A 23,020-nucleotide genomic window follows, 5' to 3' on the forward strand; every position below is an offset into this window, starting at 1 on the left:
ATATGTAAGTAGTTAAACGACGAGGATGTCTGACATCGACGTCTGTAAGGTTCGTGTTTATGCAGGTGCGTAACAATTCCAAAATTTGTTGCGTTCACACAAACACATTCTCAATCTGACTATCTTTGGCTTTCACCGCGCACACATTCGCAACCCAATGGACGTGCCGAAACCGGAATACTGGCACAACATAAAACAAACACACCCGGACAACCCAGCTGACTAACATTTCAAACCAAATTGTCCTATTCTTTTCCGCAGTCTTGTCGACTACTAGATATCATCGCTATCGATTACTGTGCATGCTTAAAAAATGGTCCCCAGTTATAAAACGGAAAACACAAGCTTGTTGAAGACAAGCGAAACAGGAAGCAGCAATGCTCCTTATATTTGAAGATACGTCATTCATCCGGGAATTCCAACAATTCCTACCCATTAATACATGGAGAAAAAGAATACAACAGGTAAAGGACAGACGAACTGTAGGTAGTTAAATGAAACGAATTATATATACGAAGTAAGTACACACCGATCTTTTGGCCGACAAGAGTAGTCAGTGGGTCCCTCTGCAAGGCGCCCAACAAGGCCCCCGCATTCTCCCTGATCGTCTCGCCGATTCCTGCCACTTCGGCAATTGTTCGCTGGCTGTCCCTTCTCGGACAGCCGAACTGGCCGAATTGCAACTATGTCCAATGATGAGCAGCTTGGTCCACTAGACTCACAAAGAAGTACCCTATTCACCTAATAATACTTTGTTTGCCTGAAAATTCTGTCAGAGTTACAAGACCTACACTGGCGTCTTGTTCTGTTTTGCGTTCACCCACACACAAGCCGCTTACGCTAACCGAGTTCTTATTGGTGAACCGCTATTATCCAACATTTAACCACAAGTCGGATCTGAGTACGCCAAACTACTGCCGTACTCTCATACAGTTTAGCCCACTGCTAAGCACACGAATGCCACACACACCGACACGCTACTGAATTTCGAAAGCAGACAATTTGGTAACAAAGACGGCTCCTGTCTTACTATACAAACAGAACGATCAACATTTATCAGCAGCGAGTGCGTAAATATCGTCGTTTTGAAAGCTAGTCTCAGCAGCGCGTTTTTCGTATTTCCCACGCGCAACCTATAAGCAGACTGGCTAGACAAGCGACCAGGTAGAGCTAACAGAACATTGTTGCAATCGTTCAGCAACGAACAAGATAGTAAGATTTCCCTCCTGACTGCTAGCTCGCTGTAACAGCGCAAACAACAGGTGGTACATTTCAGCCTGAAAAAGAGTTGCAATCTACCGCTTATTCAATAAAAAGAGTGCCGCCAACATTTGAATTTGTTGCTGCGCGCGAAACCACCGTTACGTAGCTAATATCACTCTTGAGAGTATCGAAACAAAAACTGACGTTGGCCATCTGTAAGTAGCCAAACGGTTATTCGATTAAAAAACGCAATTTTTGTTTTGAGTATTTGTTAGTATCGGTGTTTGACGGCGGGAGATACCGCGAGTTTAGTGGGTCGTCTCTCTGGCAATTGAGAATCGTGGTGAATAAAGTATCTAGTTTTAAGGCCAGTTGGGTTACAAGATAGGCTCCGTGCTACCATCCACTGCCTATCACCCACTGGTATCTGTATGTGCGTATGAAAAATTATCGTCGTAGAGATATGGAGAAGATGCAAGGAGCTTACAAAGTCGAACAAGTTTTGAATAAACGCATATCCCTAGCGTACTCTGATGGAACTAGGTCAGATATGGTGGAGGGCGAGCCCATAGCTTGGACTAAGCGACGACAGTTGTATGGGTGAGTTTCGCTGAAGGTACGTTAGAGAACTCATTGCATGGCATCTTGTTTTTGTTCGTTCAAGAAATTTAGTATCCAGTGGCTTAATTCAAGCCGAAATCTATAGCAATCTAATTTTGAGGTTCACCTTCTTTCAGAAGTTCATTTTTATCATTGGGTGAACTAACATTGATGGTCCGAAATGTCCTTCGTGGATCTGGAGAAGTATCATTTGAGGAGCTCATATTAATATTTCATGGGGCATTAGAGTGTGATCTCCGGAAAGCATTGAATTCGTTGATTACGTCGAATCATGCGCGTGCATTGGGCAAACACCAATATGAGGTAAAGACTTCCGATTACAAATGTCTTTTGATTTAGCTGGGTTATGATTTCTGTGAAACCTACATATTTGCGTGCAAACATGTATCTGCCTTAATAGCTTTCTCTTCCTAACCCCTTATTAGTTCGGCTGAAATACATTATATTTTTGTAGATCATTTTGCTTACACGTCGGCCTGCACACGATACTCTATCAGCACTATGAATGCATGGTTACATGCTAATAATTATCATCCACCTGCGCATGATTTCCAGTTCGTTAAAAATAAGCCCACATTGAATGACGCTAATGAAATCAGAGAGGAAGTCGAGGCAATGCAACGTTTGAAATACAAGATATTATCTAACCCGTCCGAAGAAGCCATGACTACGAGCGACGAGAGTTTTGAAGACGATGAATATAAGACAAAGGATGACAGTGTAGATATGCTACTTTTCACTGTTTTTTTGTCTACATTTGTTATTGATATTATGTTACGTCCGTATATCATACCCGGACAAAGTGCAGTTCTCCTTTTTTTTTCTTAACAGTGTGATCGAGTTACCTCCTATCAGTACATGTTAACTATAAAAATTTAAATTTTTAACTAGCATCAGTTAAATAACTGGTAAATAGTTACTAGTAAGTTATTATTCAACAAGCGGTTTATTTAATATATTTTCTATTCATTAACTTGTTAAGGCTCTCCTTAGCAAGATGTCAACAATATCTGTCGTGGATTCGTTGGACAACTTCGATCAAACACAAGGTCATGTATCAGATGAGTACAGTCGTACAAGCCAACATTTGCGCGACAGCAGTCGTTTACTCAAGGATTCCTATAAGTGGGTCAGGGTTTCGAGAACAGTGAATAACGTAAGTTATTAATCCGTTTGTAGGGACTCGCATGAAAACGGTTTCCAAAAACATGAATGATATAAGGCTATTTTTACGAGAACGAGTACAGACACGGTTCTCATGCAAGGACTTTAAGCAACTTCTTTGCCATAATAGTACCATTTCAATTGTGAGCTTTAAGAATATTTAGCTTGTTATCGATTGATGTCACAATGATTTCAACAAAGCCGTGTCATAGCACCTCTTAAATCTAATATAGCAGCTGTATTTTAATGTGATCTTGTTAGGATAAGAAAGATAAGCCCGAACCCGCGCTTCCTCCTAAAACGGATACTTCTGTGAATGATTCCGGGGTAAGATAATCTTTGTTGTATTTAGCGGTGCATAAATCTAGGTTCTCTTTTTTATTTTAAAATTGTTGGTATAAAATCCATAGCATGGAGCTTTGTATCGGTTGGTTAGAAAATACGAATATGGAAGGCTGTTGAAGACTAACCAAGATTCTAAGGCTGTTTGCGCAATTGATTGTTATTCCGAAAATTCATATTCAAATAGTTATCCAGTTGTTTCAAAATAAGACACGAGGAAGAGAAATGCAGAAAAGTTACTTCAGAAGACGTCAAACTATGGTCAGTAAAAAGTGAAAACAAATTGCACGGAAGGTTACTTTTAATATTAACAATCCGTGATCAAGATTTAACCACTTTTCGATAGAAATTAATAGCTCCCTGAATACGTGGCGTCTAATATATATATTTATATATATAAAGATAGCTCCATTACTAGATTATTATCCATCATATTGTTTTTTTTTACATGATTCGGTGAAAGCAATACTTAAACAAAAAAGTTTGATATTTCGCGTTTGTCTCTCCTATAATTCATCTGGTATTATGGGCGATAGACTCTAGTTACGCGCCAGATGCTTGCAATGCTCGTCAGGTTATATTTAGGGAATTACAACATTCACTAAAAATGACCTGTACTCCTAAATGTTTTGCTTTCTAATGCTTGCCTGAAATTTGTTTGAAAAAGGTTTGTGAACTTAATATATTTGTAACACGCATTTAGCATTGCTGGTTACTCAGTTGGTCTTACTGGTCGTTGCCATTGTAAAATAGTAATCAAATCAATTGTAAACGCTTGTAAAACAAATCACTAGAAACAATTAAATTCGTCGAAAAAATGTTTATTCACACAAAGGGGGAGGATGTGGTCTATAAGATATTCTAAAGAAGAGCATTATGTAACATACATTACATATAATCAATCAAAGCAGACGTGCCGCATTCATAAAATGATGTGCACATTTCCCACGTATAGCCATTATGAATAATGATTAATTTGTCGCAATGGTTTTATGAAGTATGGTGCATTTGCTACAGAAGCGATTTGTTCTGAAAACATCAATTGCTGTTCAGGAAAGCCGTATCATTCAAAAGCAAACAACCACAGTAGAAGGATATCGTTGTGCTGAATGTTGGAAGAGAACAATGCATGCTACCCTACTGTGGTAAAATTACCCACCGAACAGAATATCAACTAGTAGCCCGAAATCTCTACAGGTGGCGTTGAATGGCTCTACAGGCGAACTGCGATGTGTAACGGCAGAGGACTACATCCGAAGAACGGCTATGGCGCATACTGCTTGTATGAACCGAGCACAACCACCAAGCACTCTTGATACTGAGAAACAGGATCGATATCGTTGGACGAATAAAACCAGCGATCCCGTCGTATGTACTACAAAGGTTTTTTGCATAACTGCGGAGGTCATACAACGCATAAATGTAAATCAAATGCCGAAGTCCAAAACACGTTTTTTTTTCAGCTTTCATAGCTTCCGTTGATTATTTTACAGCGAAAGGATCCTGTGACTGCTCTTGAATCTTACTGCGTATTGAGCGGCAAGCCAACTCCAGGTTATACTGTGACGTTCATGCCGCAGGAGAAAGTTCATTTTTGCGTTCTGCAGGTGGATAATTGTGCGTTCCGTTCCTACCCAAGTATGGCGCTTACCTATAAGAGAGCGGTGGAAATAGCAGCGGAAAAAGCCGTTTCGGCACTTGGTTAGTGAAGTTTGAAGATGTTTTCCGATTTCTTGTTCTAGACGGGAAAGTAAAGAAAAAAAAGCATGTTTGACTGGCGTTGAGTCCGTTATGCTATTCGATTGGCCGTCTTAGCGCGAATCAACACTGGTCCTAGTGGTGTCATCTGGATTTTATCAAATAACAATATGTCTCTCCAGGATGGGTATTTCTCTCATAAACTCAGGTGCCTAATTATTGCAGGTATCACCCAGAAGGTGCTTCAGGACCTCAAGAGACGAAGCGTTTCAAGAGGTACCGTATCGAATATTACTTCTTAGGTACCTTCGTTACAGGATGGAAACGTTGCGATTTTGCACCGGTTTACGAAAGTATTCGTTGGATGAAACTGCAGACCCTCAGAGAAAGTTCTTTGAAACGAAAATTAACTAATAAGCCCCAGTCTCGCAGATTCAGTTGAAAACGAACTTTGATAAGTGAAGAGACAAGATGGTGATTAAATGAGGGTAAGGCATATGTACGTGGTCGTGGAAAAGTACGCCTGTGTCTGTGATGCGCGAAATCGTTTTTGCCTGAGAAATTTATGCCGGAGTGTAATGCTGTACTAATGAAAGTCTATCTTGAAAGAGAGTATCAGAGGTTTCTACTCGGTAAAAACTACACGATGGCAGTCCTGCGAATCTTATTGGTGCAGATAATAATGGCCAAAAACTGCAAACGTACGTAGGCATTGCGATATCCATAATTTGAATAATATTAGATCTTGTCAATAAAGACCTCGAATATATCATTTGTATCTCGTGTGCATTAGGGCATTTTCACTTATTTAGCGTTATAAACATTACACCTTCTGAAGCTCCCTACAGCAGCTGCCTAATGTGAGGTGGTCTGTTTGATCTTGCCAGTTCCTATATTTTTTAATTTAAGCCGTTTATCTATCAACCAGTAATGGATAATCAGTGAAGTGCACCGCATGTTTTTTCCTAGAGTTTGCAGTGGTATGCATATTCCGATTTAAATGAGGTATGTATAAAGTATGATGGTGAAGTGGGTACAGATATTTGTGAGCAAGCTTTTTGGCCCACTTCGTCTTTTTGAGTGACAATCACCCTATACTATTTAATAGCATCATCCTATTACTAAATTCGCCCTATAGTATGATAGCTACCATAGTCCGTGTGGTAGTCCGCATGATAGATAAATCGAATATTTAAAACAACAGATGGAGCCATCCTTTCAAAGAGACTAGATTTTGATATTTTGTGGCCAGTACAACCCGAAAAACGGGTAGCGCTGAGCTAATACCCGAAACCAATTGCAGCGCTTTCGGTATCTCAGTTCTATTAGTTTTATTTTTACCCCCTGCAACCTGTTTCTTTCTCTCTCGAATAGGTCTCGGACATGGTGAGACTTATTCGTTCCGTAGTACCCGATAAGCTTCACCAATAAACGTATCTTACTAATGAATAAAGGTTAAAGAGAAGTGTGATGATGTATTAATCGTCTTGTGATCGAAGTATTGTTTGTACTCGATAATAACCTGTTGAAATTTACCCTAAGTAAAGAGCAACCATTAGACTTAGGTAAGATATTTTCTCATTTTCGCGAAATTTAGGCATGTCATCCCACCGGATAACAGTCATGTGGTAGTCAAATGGTAGAATAAAGGTATCATCAATGTTTTATCAATGTTTATGGAATCAATGTTTTAAACACGGGATACTATAAGCCTTCAACAAGTGCAACGCAGTATATATATATATATATATATATAGTGTGCTTTTACTTTGAATTATAAACTAAGGTATTTTAGAGTCATACAGCCAAACACAACTTGCAATTTAGAAGTTTGCTCGTACGTTATTTATTATAGATGTGGTTTTTTCATGTCACATACAGTAAAGGGTCGATTTGTCCAAAAGTAGCCGACTGACAAGCAGCCCTGCCATGATCACCCACGACTCACACCTTCAAGCTCAATCCAAACTCGAAAAACGTAATACTTGTTCCATGACTATACACACAACTATACAATAGAGTCAATGCTTCGCTATCGGAAAGTCAACTTAAATATTGAATACGAACTTTGCAATAATAATGATCACTGTAGTAACAATACTATTTTGTATCAAACCTAATTTCCTCTTCGTTGCATGCGAATTTCTTTGTTTCTCAGGAGCTGAATATTATACCGGTTTATCGTCTTCCAGCTCTTTTAATCATTATTGAAGTTACTCTCCTTTTTTTGTAGTTGCTTAAGAGCGAAATGGACGTCATCCTGGGTGACGTTCATGTAGATCTTCTGTTGAAAATCATGACGGGAATCACTTAGCGTAAGCAAGCGAAACGAAGCCATACGAGCTAGCATGGTGCTTAGCAAAGTGCAATGGACAGGAGCGACCCCATCAAGCCGTGCCAACGTTTCATACTGCGACTGCACCTTATGAAAGACTGTTTCTTCCACACCTGTGCGTTTAAATTCTTCTATAATGGCGCGAAGCAGCAATTGTTCGTTCACGCTTAATGAACTAATAGCAACCATTTTGGCCGAAGCAAACATTTCCTGGATGGCTTGACTGACATGTCTCATTGTCACCGGGTATTTTTTTGCTTTCTTTATCGGCGAGGTCGACGTTTGTTGAACCGCACCTCGCTGATCGTCTTTTCCCGAAAGCTCAACGGCTCGTCGGCAGACGTCGAGAGCTCTTCGGGCATCGCCTGATAATGCGGCGACTTTGCGAGACACAAGTTGCACAGCATCGGGATCTACCAAGTCTAGCCCATCTAAACGAGCTCGTACAATTTCCTGCAGTTCCTGGAACGTATACGGCTGAAATGTCATTCGAGACAGACCCATACGCGAGGCCACCTTGTTCATAACCATTCGCTCTGGTAAATCCATCGTATTGGCGATGGCGACGACTACCAGGCGCGAATTAGGGTGGGTAGGCCAATCGAATAGATTATAGAGTACCTGCTGTTTTCGCGTCCATAGGAGATCCAACTCGTCAGCTAGTAAAACTATCATCGCGCTTTTAGCGTTGCTTTTTTTTGCTTTGAACATGTTTGTCAGCACTTCAGCAGCGTGTTCTGGTGTCGTCTTTTTACCTGTCAGTTGCCTAAGGATTTGTACATACGCTTGATGAGGTTCAGTTAACTTCATACCATTAATTTCAATGTACTTAAACTTCGGCACTTCGTAATTTTTTTGTGCTTCATTTAAAGCTGTCATAACTTCGCGAACTGTGGCTGTTTTCCCCGTTCCAGGAACTCCGGAGATATACATGCAGCCACCCGCTTCGTCCGATAACCTGCTTTCGACGAAATCGAAGATCTACAAGAGCATGTGTCATGAATCAGAAGTTATAAGATATTAATAATCTTATAACTTTTTTTTGTTTACTTATTAATACTTGTCAGTTGTTCAAATGCATAACTGGGCAACAAATATCTCATAAGCGGTCTTTTGCCTGCTATGTACGAAAGTCAAATTCGCCACAAACGAAATAAAAGATACGCGGGCAGAGCCTAAAATCTATTATTGGCTCCCTTGTTAATTTACAGCGCTTAAGAAATCTAATTTATTTGTTTTTTATTTTTGAGAAGCTCACCTCTGCAAACTGCGTTTCTCGACAAGATAGTTGATCCGGAACAGCACACACGTGCAATTTGTCAAGCGCCATCTCAAAGTCGTTGTTCGTGTTGTTTCTATGAAATACGCGACGCAACGGCATGCCTGGTGCTTTTTGACTAATGACTTTAGAATTAGTTGAACATTTTAGGTTAGCTTTCCGAGTTAACTGTCCCCGAACATTTTTCGTTGATGGAGTGTGCATTAAACCTAAAAGGACGTTTTTATACCTGTTATGATTAGTACATTTTTCCGATAAATTATACGGTATAAAATAATGGAAAAGAAAAGCCGAATCTGTTCCTACACAGTGTTTAAAGTAACTTTTCAAGCTAGGCAGCTTCGATCAACGATTGAAGCACTCAGGTGACGCGAACGGATCAAAGGGAAAACATGAAGTAGGATAGACCCATGTCGCCAGCATCGTTAGTAATAAAGTCATTGTTGCCATTTCACAGGCTTATTAGGACCTTAACGCCCTCTAGTTGTCTAAGTGCAAATAGCGTCGGCTTTTTACTTGTGGATTACCGGCACCTTCTTTATTTTACTGTTTTTCTCTCTATCTTAAAAGATTTGAATAGTTCTTAGCCTGGCCCAACGGTCCGTCCATCCAACTCGCCTGAGTACATGTTCCATCGTCAGTGGATGAAGAGTTTCTTATGTCTAAAATTTACGCTGGCGTAGATAACGGTCTCATAAGCAAGAATTCTCATAAGCCTCTCTTCAAAGTCCTATTATTAATATCTTTTAGTATTGTTATTGTTGGTATGGCAGTTTTACTACTTTTGTCTTGTATTCAATAAATACAAGTGCACTATAAAATCCTGTTACGTTCAAGCCGAATTTATCAAGTCTTATATAACAAAATCCTTGTGTTAATCCTTATATACCCTTGTGTTAACCCCGCGTGATCGATAGCGTTTAGTCTATTGTGAGTGACATTGTTGTGAGTATCGCTGCTTACCTTTGGTGAAACCTTGGCTCCGCTTCGATTTAGGTTTTATGATGACATCATCATCCGAATCTGTCCCTTCAGACTCGTCCGTCGACTCTTCGGTAGAGCTCCCTACGTAACTTTCCTCACTCAGCAGGTCTTCATCTCTCAGTGTGTTAAGCTTGTCAATAGAACTTCGTCTTGCAGCGGGAAACTCCTCTTCGTCGAATGTCATTGCACGCCGCACTTTGCGGCCAGACCTATGTAACATAAAACGAATACACTAAAACTTCGACTTTATATCCATCCTAAAGAGACTACCAGCGACCGAATATCGCTGATGTATTTCACTATAGTTACAGCTGTACGGCATCTGCTAAAGAAATTTTTGAAGAGATAACGGGTACCAATTAAAGTGCTTGTTTTTCATTAAATGTTTATTTACACTAATGAAGCTTACCTGGTGGTCGTAGTTGTATCAACAGTGTTGACGTTTGTGCTTTTTGGTGTTTGGGGAATGTCCTTGTTATTGGGCATAATTTCAGTAAATGCCGATCTTTGTGGTGTTCGAACGGTAAGATCGCTCACCTTCCAACTGAGCTTTTCAACAGTATCTGGGCGTCGTGTATCAATTGCTATCCGTTTTTCGGGCGTGTACTGATTCTCCTTGTTTTTATTGCGCACTAGTTTTATCGGGGAAACCTGAAATAAGTCTACATATATTATCTTAGGCTTAATATTGAATTTCCGTCCCAAATAACACTGGCAATCTATTGGTTTTGCATCTGGTGACATACTTCAAACCGTTAGCTTTATCAAGTAGCTCAGGCCTACGGAGTCCAATGGCTGCTTTCAGCCAGACACTAGCTGAAATATAATCAACGGGCAGCGAAAACCTATCATCCATAGCCATTTCGATAGCAATCATTGTCGTCTAAATATCTGGTGATTAGCGTATTAGCTACATTTCATAGAACAGTTCCGAACTCTATTCTGGACATTTTAATGAACAAAGTGTAGAATTGAAACTACTTTTATTTGTATGCGCTCATAAAGTGTTTGTTATATGTTCAGTTCCCAAATTCATTGCGTGAGCGAGTAGACGAATATTGTGCAGGATCAGGTGGATCCACTTTCGCGTATCATAATAACACAAATTTCGAACACGACATACGTCCCCTGGCTTCGCTATTAGCAACAAAAATAGCGTAAAGGACATTTAATCATTAGCAGATCATTTAAAAGTCCGAAGGATATTGCAAATGCGATATCATACGATACGTTGTCAAACAAAAGGAACAGTAAATCATACCATCTTTCTCGGAGACATGCTAACTAAGGCTTCGTGTTTAATCACGTTTTTATGTTCCAATGCCAGCGAATCCAGTATACCCATTTCTTCAGCTGAAACTTTCTTGTTTTTGAAGACATTGATCGTCGAAACTTTTGAAGACGTCTTGGATACCTTGCGTGGTGTAGTTGCGGGGGTTATCACAGCTTTCAGATGTTGTCGATTAATTATCTCATACCTATGGATGTTAATTGTTAAAGATATCGTAAGGAAACAAGCGCAACCTGGTAGTAGGTTCTAAGACTAGTAAAAAAATGTAGTAAAGGATGTTGTAAAAAATGTGTGCCGAATAAAAAAAACTGACAATTTTTGGTAGTTTATGGTTCCACGCCTACAAGTAAGTCTTTCGTTTCATATAACGCATGTGACTTTGACGTATATCGCATTCGCAATGGATGTCAAACACAATTTCCGTCGCTTAGAAGCTTCATCTTTGTTATATTACTCTCTTAATAATTTCACCTTTATAATACTTCGCTACTTTTGCTCAGGTTGCAGGTCAATCTTTTTTGGGAACGTTTAGGAAATCGTCGGAATCCTCCATATTTTGAAAAAAGACCCATAATGTACTAGACGGAAAATGCCTACAAAGTGTATAACTGACGCACCGACAGTAAAGCTGAGGATTATCATCGTCATCTACCACGTCGGCGAACTCCAGGGTCGTCACGGTTTCCGGTACATGAATAACTTTGCATTTCGAACGAATTGTTTCCAAGTCAATCTGCTTGCCGCCTGTTTTCGGATTTGACCGAAGAACCTTTGTTATATACGCAAGGTAAAAGAAAAATTATCTTTGTTAATAAACAGTGCAACCCGTTTCGGGTATGCTTATTAGATCAAACTAGGGTCCGAGCTTAATGCATACATATATTACCAATTTGAAGGTATATGACATGAACCATGAACTCGTAAAGATTCAACTTCACTTGTGATACGTGTGATAAAAATAACTATAGTATATCGAATAGCAGCGTAACTGTTTAGCTGCAACGAATAAAGCTCAACTCGAATAGATCGTTTAGATATAAAATATTAGGATGCGATCGCCTATTGTGTGAATAAGTGATAATAAGCATTTTTTTGTGAATAAACGTTTTAAGTGCCCGCGACGCACACCAAAAGCGAGCAGCCCAAAGCCACTGTACTTTGAGGTCATATATCTGCATTTTTGTGTTCAGTATGCAGTGTCGAAGATGCGCTCAGTATAATCTGAAAAAAGTAATTTCCTTGTGAGTTAGATTACTGTGGTAAGACCTACCTCACGTTTATCATCAATGTCGTGGGGTAGCGATATTTTATGTTTCTTTGCTTCCGATGGGCGCGTGTACCACGACACCCAGCCCTGATATCGGTACCCCAGCTTTGATTCCTCACCCAAATCACAAAGGGCCTCCAGACGGGCTAAAAAAAAAAAAATTATATCTATCCAACAGATCCAAACAACAGCCAGTCTTCACAAATCGTATAACCCAATGATTTATCAATTACTCTGCACTAGTAACTAAGCTAACTAAATTATTTCGTATGTTCTTCAGAGAAATGTAAGCAATTTTTTACTCTTCTTTGAACTCTAGTTCAACTAAGCGATCCTCTACTTTATGGGTAACTTAGATACCTCATTTTTAGCCAATTACCTTACTTGCACAGCTTTATGAAAAATACAACGATTCGTAGGAACATGCGTCTTAGCCATGTCACGGGGTCTTACCGACGTAAAGCTGAGATCCATCACTCGCATCTAGCGCATCTGCGTTGTCGATTAAGACGCAGTCCTCTCTATTATATAAAACGCCATTTAATTCAAACCCGGAATAGAACTTAAGTCCTTTTTTGGCAGAGACATTATCTGGCCTGTCTGCAGCGTCGCCCCAGCGAAATGACGCGTCCTCATCAAAAGCTTTTTCCGACCAAGTGGGGATCTCTAAACGGCCTCTATGTCGAGTACTCATGATAGCTTTGTTTACCACGGCACACGATCACCTGCGTGGGTGAAACCCAGTTAATTCCGGTTTCCAAATTCAAAAGGACTTTCTAACATTTAACTCGAAAAAAGACACCTATTTATTAAACCTTCATTAATGACTAAAATGTATGAGTATAATATCTAGCCGACTTGGAGGCAACTAAGATCATTGTTTGAGCTCTTCTGTGTTGCACAATGGGCATAGTTTGAGCTGTAGGAGAAATGCGCATCGCTTTTTAAGATAAGCTACTATGAGAACAACGATTCTGAGAAATAAAAAAATCATGGCTGCATATCTGCGTACTTGGAATCGGTAGATCCTCGCTCCAGTTTTTCGAAAAATATCCTTTGAGTAGTATCAATTAGTAGTAGTGGAAATAACATGAAACAATGTTCCTCTGATGTGGTCATCGTATTCCAAAATAGTGAGCATAATCAATCGATATAATGACACAGCTCGTTCTTTCCGCCAATGTAATATGCGTTGCAGATTTAAGCAAAGTATTGCATTTTTAATTAGTCATGCTTAGCGTGTCCGATACATTGTTTTCGTAATTTGTTTATAATTAAGGGTCTTGAGTTCAACGTCGTTTGCCTCTCATCTTATACAAAAATTCCACTTTACATATAAAATCACTTCAAACTTAATTTTAAAATACCTATCAATAATTGTGTGAACAGAATACATCAGTGTGAAATTATTAATTGCGCCGTTATACTGCTTGAAATTTTTATATGGCCAAAGGTTTCAATCGAATCCATTTAATAATTAATCGTTTTACCTAGTAAAGCTGACAACTTCAGCCATCAGCAGATTTTAGAGGGTATAAAGTCGACTCAAAATGTAAGTAAAAATTCGTTCCGTGCTCTTGTATAAACGTGCTTTACCAGAAAATCTACAGTGTATCATGATTTCCTTATCTACCCCTATTGTTACATGAAACTGTAGTAACCGTTTATCGATAACAAAGAGATTGGATTAATTGCATATGATGCATGGCCATTGCGGCACTTAGACACGGAGAAAAATTATATCCAACGTACCGTCATCAGGAGATAAGTCGGTTAAAGCTTCCTCGAACTGAGAGATCATTTCATTGTACAACTAAATTTTCCATTGTCTTGGCGCCAAAGCTTTCCGTTGATTAGGTGCTGAAGATCCGTCGATCTGGAGAGGCGAGAGTAGGCAATTTCAAACATGCCCCTTTCCCTACTGTTAGATGGTAAGAGTGGATCGTTTCTCGCTTCAACTTCAAATCTTCACCAGCGCATGAAGTGTTTCCTTTAGGCCTTGTAACTCGTGATAAATTTATCAATTATTGAACCTGTTGGCTCTGGCCTTAATATACAATCACTATCGGGTCGAACTCCCAACTACTGCTATCTAGGGGCCGACGTTCAAGCATTGCACAGATATCTACAGCCAGTGTAATCGCCAACTTAGCGCTGGTTTTATTTCGCGTCGAACGATGGCCGGTCCAACTGGTGTCTGCAGGTTTGAAATATTCGCGCCAGTACCTCTCTGACCGACAACGGTTGTGTGTTTGTACTTCTGGCCGTCTCGGCGGTGTCTCTCTGCTGTGTGCGGCCGGAGTATATACTCTTGTGGGCTAGGAGCAGTCGTACTGTAGAAAAAGCTGATATAGGGAGGGCCCCACAGTTTCAGTTTGTAGACAGGCAGTGCAACGGACCCGGCACTTTCGGTTGGTCCTCACAGCGGAGCCCCTAGTAGGCTGCTCACGATGGCAGGAGGATTTCAGACAGGGGACGAGATCTTCATCAAACGCTCAAATGGTAAGTGGTCTCGACATGAACACATTGTAAACTTGTTGGTTTACCGTCGGTTTCATAGCTAGTCGTAGTTGATCAGAGTGCTCAGTGTTTGCAAGGAAGGATTTTCGGACATCGAGAGCTCGCTCGAATTTGTGGTGTGGTTTATTCTTAGGGTCTGCCGGTGCCTCGGGATGACCGTTAACAACACGGCCGGACCTCCCTACAATAATACTATCAGCAACGGCCATTGAGCGTTGAATGTGCGTGCGTACGTGCGTGTGTGTGTCTATACCTAGAATATCATTAGGAGAGGTTGTTATAACGAGTTTATTATGATGCATTTTGTCGAGTTTGGCCAAGTGATGCTAGCCTCCGTTGAACTGTTACTGCGTTCGATACAGATAATAATCGTTGAAACGCGAATCATGATTCAACGGATATTTCTATTTTAGTTATATCTTTGCTGTTAGCAGAGATTGAAACTTTAATTAGAGCTCTCATGCAAAATTCCTTTAAGGGCCTACTGGGGACGCCCATAAAGTAATCTACAAATGTCTCTATACAAAAAAATATATATATTTATATGTATATAATAAATTCGACGTATCATGTATTGTTGACGTAATCGCCTTGCAACAAACGTTTCTTTATTTTCTTACATGTCGGTCGTACGCTCGGGTGTGCATTGGCCAACGACTGTTGCGCTTCGTGCGTATACGTCCAACCTATCCGCGTATTCGGTGTGGTGCGTGCTTTCTTGGCAAATTTTATTTTAGGAGCGGTTCATCCCGCTATCATAACGACGATAAAGGGTTCATCTGTACAAGTCGAATGGAATGAACACGGCGAAACCAAAGGAAAGGAGGTACGTAGCATATTCAGAAACTAAGCCAGTCCTATAAGCATTGTGCATATTTACTCATCGTTGTGTGTGGAGCAACAATTTGTCACATCGTTAACCAAGAGCAAAAATTAGCTGTACGTTCTTCTCCACAAACCAAATTAATAATAGCCATAAAAAAAAGCTGTATTGAAATAAAATAGCGTACCTTGGAGACGGACGGTTGCTGTCGGGGGTGGCCGTTTCACTTCTTTTGAACGGTAGACCTCCTAAAAAACTATGCGTGTGTGTGTGAGTGTGTCTGTGTGGCCCTATGTGTGTAAGTGTGCTTGTCTGTGTCGGCAACGAAAAGAAATCGTAGTGATGGTAATGCTTGAAGTGATAATTTTTTTCCGATTGTTGAGCTTTTGCTTGCCGTGTCCACATCTTTTTTTTTGATAATAGATAGATCGGTGACGGCCAGCGAAACACGAATACTTAAATTTAGCTCTGTTCTTGCTACCCGGAATTTCGTTCTGCGCCCACAGCCATACGCCCTCTTCCCGAAATGATGTAACTTCCCTTTTTAGTGTCCCCAATGTAAAAACATCCGATGATCTACTGGTCATTCTTAACGTGCACTGTATTTATATAAATGTCAAAGTAATATTTTCTTGTGATGATGATGGGGGCACGTATCGTGTTATGGAGGACGAGCAAAATCGTAGAAAGCGTCGAAGAGGGACCAAAAGGACGGTTGTTGCCATATAGTTGTTGTGATCAGCAGTATTTAGGAACTAAACTGTCAGTTTGTAGACCTTACCTATTCTTCCAAGTATGTTATGTAGTTTGCTTTTTTTTTTTGTGCTGTTTAGATAACGTAGTGCTATGATGACACGGACCAATGTAATTGACGATCCGAAATATATGTATTTTCTCGTTAATGAAAAAGTAAGGTAAAATTTGATGTTACTAAGCTTAGTTTTTTAGCAGCAGCGAATGATACATGATTATTTCACGTTTCCGAGCATCCACATGACTATCATTTTGTGTCTATGGTTTTAATTGTGGAAGTCTTGTAACCGATACAAAAATGGTAAGGGCTACTTATTACAAACACATGTTGTTGATCCCCCTCGCAGTAGTGAACATTAATCATAATTAATTATGATATTGGTTACATTATCTAAAGCAGTGTCACTGATGACTTAACACTTAGAATATACAGATGCCATTTCTAGCTTAGCAGCTTCACAATAATCAGATTGTCCTCAGATCGAAACTACAGTTTCGATCTGATTTAATAATCAGCATAATAATTAGTTGAATCAATCCACATGTAACAAATACAATTCACTTTTCCGAAATTGATAATTTATGCCCATGGCAACTGACTGTGCAACATCAAACCTTTCTAGAATTCTACACTGTCATGCACATAAATAGAAATACACCTTTCATGCATATAAGCAGAAATACACCATACGGGACAAAGAAGAGAAGCGGCCCAAATTAAGTGCGTTGCATAAATGCGCAATTCAGAAAAGAGAGATAAAGGAAACGCTTTTAGACAAACCTGCCAACGAGTAACAAATGATGTAGCAAATGGACACAGTTAAATTATACCTACGCGGCAAGATTTAGTACATGTTAACACCTTGTGGCGTCTTAATGATACCGACACAACACAAGCAGCGACGCTAATGTGCTATTGTGAGGTTCCCGTTGGTCTGGTACGCACATGTTCGTACCCATGATCAGTTTGATGGTATTTAAATGGCTGGCTGCACTGGCATCGGTGTCATGCATACTGTCGTGACCGCATAACATCGGTTAATGTTTAGGTTTTCCTTTTAATATGATTTTTATGTTCTGCAATCATGGTGCGTTACCTCGATATATTATTGTACTCTGCCTATAGGAGCGAAATGGGTCGTTTACTAGAAATGTAATAGAAATGAACCTGTACGTTCGTTATGGGCTATTAGCTAAGAGTTCATGTAAGCCTTTATATCATCTCTTCGGTTTATTTTGTAGTCTGTCCTATATCGTACAATCACTGTCAGCGTAATGGCTATCCACGTGGAAATGCGTCTGAAGTAACGACATTTTCCTTCCGTCAACGAAGTCTTTATTCCGGCTTTCTCCAACTGTTTTCGGCTTTCTCTGCCTCGCTTTCGGCTCCAGCGAAGACGTTTCTTTTCGTCTCCTCGAAAACCTGCTTACCTACCGGTGATGAATCACGTTAATAGATCTCTCTCGCTAAAATGTCTGTTGCTATTTTCGCTATATTTTTTCATGTGACGAACGACTGTGATGAGTCATTGTAGATTGCTGGCTTGTCTCTTTCTTTGTCTCTGCGTTTCTCCCGCGCCATTACACTGCCGCCGCTGGTTGGCTGGCTGGAAGCGACGATCTTTTTTTCTCGCTTCGATGCACCCCCTTGGATAGGAATAGTTCAGTCAAGCAGTGATTTTGCCATGATACGTTCGAGCAGTATCACTGCCGCGGCCGTTAACAATTTTCGTTGACGGTCCGCGTCATTCTTTTGCCACTAGTGGCACTGTCGCTGGCTCAGTGCCATAACGGCAATTCTGAAGACTAATACTAACTGGACGGCCAGAATGGTAGATAGCAGGCAATAGGTGGAGAGAACTGGTGGACAGCATAACAACGACAATAATAACGGCACTGTAAGTCCTAGTCAGTCCGGCTCGATCCAGTCTGATCCGATGTTCTCGCTTGCCCGTTGCTAATTGGATATGCGTTCGCGCTATTGCTGGGGCTGCTTTTGGATCAGGCTGTGGGCTAACTACCGCTGCTGTTCTAATCCTCACAGCGATGATAGTACGGGTCCCAAGAATCGACGGAAGGCGACAGTTGGCAACAGGTGACAACTCTGAGGTGCTGTTGTTATTGTTGGCATTGCTAATGTTCATTATATCGTTGCTGGCGTAATTCAAGGAAAAGTAGAAGAGTTTGACATGAAAAAGTTCTGTACGAATCGACTAGTATAGCACATACACGCACGGACCACACACGGATAAATAGACAGACACACGCAAATGCGAGTACTTATAGAATGTTTAGTCACAAGCGGTATCTGCTGTATAATATATGTATTTGTGTGTGTGTGTGCGCGTGAAGATAAGTGAGGAATGACGTGCGAGTGGCGGAGACGTGAAGTGGAGCATTTCGGTTACGCAAGCGAAGCGCCATTTCCATCTAATATTTCTGGCGTTTTTGCGGGTGAAAAGGTAACAACAGTTACCGGTTGCTAGGCGAAAATGCTGCTTCTACAGACAAAAAATATAGTTAAGCTTAAACGATGTAAAGAAGGATAACGTCTTTTGGGAGTGCGTAATAGCAGCAGTGTAGCATATGTGCGAATTTAGAACAACTGCTTCTTACACAGTCGTATCAACTAGACGGGATTTTAGTTGATTTAATATACAAACACGGGTCCCGTAATCAAATGCAAAAGATAAAATTGTTAAAATGAATATTAGTAATGTCATCTAAGGCTTGCTGAATCGTATAACCATACACAGGGTAGCTTTACACTGGGATCATTTTTTTGTCTAACGATCCAAAAACTGGCTTACGATGGTGCCACCTTAAGGATGCCTTAGTAATGCGTGAACAAACGAACAGCTCCCATTTAGTGCACAAAGGTCTTCGTCGATTTTATTAGCAATTTCAGTTTAATTCACAACTAAATGTTGTATGTCAGTAAGTTACGTGTAGTGTGAGGTTTTTACCAGTCAGACTAATGGTAGATGATAACTCTGTATTCCTGCTATCGCCATCGTAGTTGTCGATATCGGACGTCATCGAGCTCAATCGACAGAAGGAGAACCACCCGGCGATATCCTCGCGACCTACAATAACGGCTACTGGGGCGAGCAGTGTGGCTTCGGGAGGACCTTCCGCTCAAAGAGGCACAGGGCCGGATCGGCGAACTGTCGCCCCGCAACCTTCAAATCAGCATTCAGCTGCCGAACAGACGCGCAGGATTCCCAGAGTTACTTGTAAGTTTTTTTGTGATAGTTAACGTATTATAGTTGATAGCCCCATTATTTATGTTTAGATTTTGTTATCCTACTCCATAAATAGTTAGTTAACGCTTACGACGGTATTAATCAAGCTGCAGTTGGTGACAACAGTCATTAATAGAATGCGTGTATATTTATTGGTCTTAGTATTGGTTAATGTTATTATCTCTACTTTATCCTACTACCACCCTTGTAAATAACCTTGCTTATTTATTCCAATAGAAGTCATGTGTTCTATTTTATTTTGGCTGAAAATTTTAGCTCGTCCTATTGGCATGGAGGACAGCCGTGTTCCGGGCAGTTTGAATAGTTTGAGTAATAACTCGTTACATCAGGACAATAACCACAATGTTCAGACAACGCACGCGCCAGCTGTAGCTACGGTACCTGGTGGCAACGCCCGTCGAGATCGTCTTGGCGGGCGTCCGGAGCCTTTGGCATTGCGACGATCCGAAATATCAAAGCCGCGCAACGTGCCTGCTCAACCGATAAAAATGGCGCGGCCAACAGCGGTTTCATCAAATGTGGGAAAAAAACACCCTCATCAAAAGTTCCTCAATATGATTGAGTGAGTGTAGCTGCCTTAATTATTCTTATTAAACAGAATAATGCGATAGAATACGCGTCGTCCAAAAGAGTTCGGTTGTCCATTTCCATAATACGTTTCAGTAGCTTCCGATGTGAAATTAATGTTGTCTATACAACTAGCTAGAAAACATTCTCGTAAATTACTCCAGGTTGAATAGTGGCATACTGCACATACACTTACAAATGCATTTATGTGATTATTATCGTATCATCAATCCAAATTTCCGTTGTTCTACTCGCCTTTCAGGGATTATCGGCACCAGCTACCGCGTATGGCTCCACCAGCCAACCCACCGATGGATCAGCGGATTACCGTCGCTGTTCGAAAACGTCCATTGGGAAAAAAAGAAATAACAAAGCAAGAAGTAGATGTAATTACCGTGCCATCGAAGGATCATTTGATCGTACACGAGCCGAAAACCAAACTGGACCTAACACCGTATCTGGAGAACACACCGTTCCGTTTCGATTACGCCTTCGACGAGAGCTCAGATAACGAGCTCGTGTATCGTTACACGGCCAAGCCGCTTGTCAAAACTGTTTTTGAGGGCGGAATGGCAACATGTTTCGCGTACGGCCAAACAGGGTCGGGAAAGACCCATACGATGGGTGGGACATTTGTCAATGATGGCAAAGGAACACAACAGGTTGATAAAGGCATCTACTATTTTGCTACAAAGGACGTCTTTGCTACACTTCGTTCGCCCCACTATGTCCGTGAGAACTTAGTGGTATGCGCGAGCTTTTTCGAAATTTACGGTGGTAAGGTGTTTGACCTACTGGCTGGGAAAAAGTTGCTTCGGATCTTGGAAGATGGCAAACAGCAGGTGCAGGTCGTGGGCTTGTCAGAAACTCGTGTCCAAAATGTTCAGGAGGTCTTGCAGTTGTTACAACAAGGTAACGCCTGTCGTACGTCGGGAACGACATCAGCCAACGCGCATTCATCGCGTTCACACGCAGTCTTCCAGCTGACGTTGTATCGACCAGCTGGCCGTGAAATGCGCCTTCACGGGCGTTTTAGTTTAATCGATCTGGCAGGTAATGAACGTGGCTCTGATACAGGGAAGGCTAACGACCGAAATGCGCAGCGTGAAGCTGCAGATATCAACAAAGGTCTGTTGGCATTGAAGGAATGTATTCGAGCTTTAGGTCGAAAGGGCGCCCACTTGCCCTTTCGTGGTTCCCGTTTAACGCATATTCTTAAGGACTCTTTTGTCGGTGAAAAAAGTCGGACGTGCATGATTGCCATGATTTCACCAGGGATGGCATCCTGCGATTATACACTAAACACACTCCGCTACGCAGATCGCGTGAAGGAACTCGCCGTCGGTGATCCAACTGGACAGCGAGATAGCCCTGTTGATGAGGCAGGTGACTATTTAATGGACCGAGATGATTTGCTTGCAGGAGAAGATGCACTAGGTCGCGCCTGTGCCCAAGTGCAGGATGCCGAACAAGTTGTGTGGGAACAACATCAAGATCTTCTTGCTGAAACGGAGGATTTTCTTGCTCACCTTCAACAGCTACGCTCGATGGCCAACGACCCCGATTACGATGTCATGGATTACACGGTTCGTCTCAACGACGCCTTAGGTGGTTTTGATTCAATACGTGCTCGTGTCGAGCGACTGCCAGAATTCACTCGTAGCCTACAGGAAGCGCTAGTCGAAGAAGACAGGGTGGCAAAGGAACTTCGTGGCTAGACTCATTACGGTCTGCTTGAACGGACCGAGAGATCAATCCTAACTATAGATGATTAAGGAAATGAACCATAGTGGAAATATATGACAACGAAAAACTAAACTGTATACAGCATCCAGCAGTGGTACTGAAACGGTAAACGAGTGAAGGTCGAGAAGTTATCTTTGCTCTAGTTGTCAGACGTGGGTCGACAGCGTGACGAATAGTTGCTCTGCCACCCTGTCTACGGTTATCCGTCACTTATTGATATACTGCAATGGAAATTCCTCCACTTGGATGCCCACAATATACAGAACTTTGTTCTCAAAAATCTTGTTTACGAACGTAATAAGCGTTAGACAAAGATATCTGCCACAATCAGGGGTCCTACATATATATCTATGTATATTGTAAATAGATATTTACTAGAACGTTATTTGATGTCAAATAGACTGGTACTTCATTGCTTAGCCTCATAATACAATCGAAAAACAATGAACTGATTGGCATCGATTCAATTTATAAAGATGGAACAAAAGATGTAGAAGACGATAAATAATCAGGACGCGACGCAAAAAGAGCCAATCATCTGGTCTCTTTTTTGTTTGTCTTCTGCGAATGTTGGGTGTGCGGTAGAAGGACATGATATAGCTTACGCCTGAATGAGTCGCGTAAGGGGCAGGTAAACAAATGGAAGAACTAAAATTATGACAGTCGTTTGCGCAAACGACGACATGCCAAATAAAGGCCGTTTGGAGGGATTATCGCTTTATAGGTAATGTAGGTTTTATTTCTAGGTGCGCTGAATTGCCGGTCACGAGAGGGATGGAAAACGAACAGGCGGGAACGGATTAGAGTGACGATAACTTTCTTAAAAGCCATTCTTAAATGAAGTCAAATGATATCTATAACATTTAATGTTCTATGATAATTATTCTTTGTTGTGGACGTTACGAATTCACGAAGAGCTACTATGTTTGTAGGCAAAGACAATGTCTACATGCCTACAGTTCAATCAGTATCACAGTCAGCCAGCCCCACTTTACGATTTTATAATAAACATGACCTCGTTTTGAGATTTCGAAACGCAGCGATGACAAAAAAGGACATATCATACGAAAATTGTACTATTGTAAGCTCAACTAAAGCCTTACTCAACGTTGTATGTAAGACTTATCCTTTGTTTAGACGCTGATTTATACATACGTGATA

At 41.0% G+C, this 23,020-nt stretch overlaps 4 protein-coding genes across 10 annotated transcripts in view; 2 read left to right on the forward strand and 2 right to left on the reverse strand.

Moving 5' to 3' along the window:
* Positions 1-1,235, reverse strand: part of LOC111253687 (TOM1-like protein 2) — a 16,632-nt gene extending 15,397 nt beyond the window's left edge. For both annotated transcript variants that reach the window (XM_086980861.1, XM_022813503.2), the window contains exon 1: positions 530-1,235. The gene's annotated coding sequence lies outside the window, so the exon portion shown is untranslated. The remainder of the gene's footprint in view (positions 1-529) is intronic.
* A 100-nt stretch (positions 1,236-1,335) lies between these two features.
* Positions 1,336-13,202, forward strand: LOC111253790 (uncharacterized). Of its 3 annotated transcripts, none has more exons than XM_086980867.1 (9): positions 1,336-1,819; positions 1,941-2,127; positions 2,380-2,544; positions 2,807-2,980; positions 3,250-3,315; positions 4,528-4,698; positions 4,824-5,031; positions 5,254-5,304; positions 11,418-13,202. In XM_086980867.1, exons 2-9 carry the CDS (start codon positions 1,975-1,977, stop codon positions 11,447-11,449), a joined length of 1,020 nt encoding a protein of 339 aa, XP_086836993.1. In that variant the 5' UTR covers positions 1,336-1,819; positions 1,941-1,974; the 3' UTR covers positions 11,450-13,202. The 3 variants fall into 3 exon arrangements, with proteins under 3 accessions (XP_086836993.1, XP_022669869.1, XP_086836992.1); XM_022814134.2 differs by having other exon boundaries at positions 1,336-1,803; XM_086980866.1 differs by having other exon boundaries at positions 1,336-1,803; positions 1,944-2,127.
* Positions 6,851-12,878, reverse strand: Orc1 (origin recognition complex subunit 1). The gene is made up of 8 exons (XM_022813170.2): positions 12,638-12,878; positions 12,188-12,330; positions 11,535-11,686; positions 10,888-11,104; positions 10,036-10,277; positions 9,606-9,835; positions 8,622-8,851; positions 6,851-8,344 (listed from the first exon to the last, which is right to left on the reverse strand). The coding sequence occupies exons 1-8, from the start codon at positions 12,876-12,878 to the stop codon at positions 7,226-7,228; spliced, it is 2,574 nt and encodes an 857-aa protein (XP_022668905.1). The 3' UTR covers positions 6,851-7,225.
* Positions 13,203-14,239: 1,037 nt separating the features above from the next.
* On the forward strand, positions 14,240-22,973 carry LOC111253601 (kinesin-like protein KIF2A). Of its 4 annotated transcripts, XM_022813300.2 has the most exons (5): positions 14,240-14,686; positions 15,442-15,530; positions 19,300-19,516; positions 19,802-20,108; positions 20,376-22,973. In XM_022813300.2, exons 1-5 carry the CDS (start codon positions 14,635-14,637, stop codon positions 21,829-21,831), a joined length of 2,121 nt encoding a protein of 706 aa, XP_022669035.1. In that variant the 5' UTR covers positions 14,240-14,634; the 3' UTR covers positions 21,832-22,973. The 4 variants fall into 4 exon arrangements, with proteins under 4 accessions (XP_022669035.1, XP_022669109.1, XP_086836974.1 ...); XM_022813374.2 differs by lacking the exons at positions 14,240-14,686; positions 15,442-15,530 and adding an exon at positions 17,588-18,389; XM_086980848.1 differs by lacking the exons at positions 14,240-14,686; positions 15,442-15,530 and adding an exon at positions 17,623-18,375.
* The last annotated feature ends 47 nt before the right edge of the window (positions 22,974-23,020 follow it).

This window comes from Varroa destructor, unplaced genomic scaffold, assembly GCF_002443255.2.
Source record: "Varroa destructor unplaced genomic scaffold, Vdes_3.0 BEIS01000001.1, whole genome shotgun sequence".
Lineage (NCBI taxonomy): Eukaryota > Metazoa > Arthropoda > Arachnida > Mesostigmata > Varroidae > Varroa > Varroa destructor.

Coding starts and splice junctions, on each gene's coding strand:
- LOC111253790 (XM_022814134.2), top strand. CDS start 1,643: ATGAAAAATTATCGTCGTAGAGATATGGAGAAGATGCAAGGAGCTTAC. Junction 2,981..3,249: donor TTTCGAGAACAGTGAATAAC/GTAAGTTATTAA, acceptor TGATCTTGTTAG/GATAAGAAAGATAAGCCCGA. Junction 5,305..11,417: donor GAGACGAAGCGTTTCAAGAG/GTACCGTATCGA, acceptor ACTTTTGCTCAG/GTTGCAGGTCAATCTTTTTT.
- Orc1 (XM_022813170.2), bottom strand. CDS start 12,878: ATGAGTACTCGACATAGAGGCCGTTTAGAGATCCCCACTTGGTCGGAA. Junction 11,687..12,187: donor ACATTGATGATAAACGTGAG/GTAGGTCTTACC, acceptor TATATAACAAAG/GTTCTTCGGTCAAATCCGAA. Junction 10,278..10,887: donor GCATGTCTCCGAGAAAGATG/GTATGATTTACT, acceptor GACTTATTTCAG/GTTTCCCCGATAAAACTAGT.
- LOC111253601 (XM_022813300.2), top strand. CDS start 14,635: ATGGCAGGAGGATTTCAGACAGGGGACGAGATCTTCATCAAACGCTCA. Junction 15,531..19,299: donor GCGAAACCAAAGGAAAGGAG/GTACGTAGCATA, acceptor TCGCCATCGTAG/TTGTCGATATCGGACGTCAT. Junction 20,109..20,375: donor AAGTTCCTCAATATGATTGA/GTGAGTGTAGCT, acceptor CTCGCCTTTCAG/GGATTATCGGCACCAGCTAC.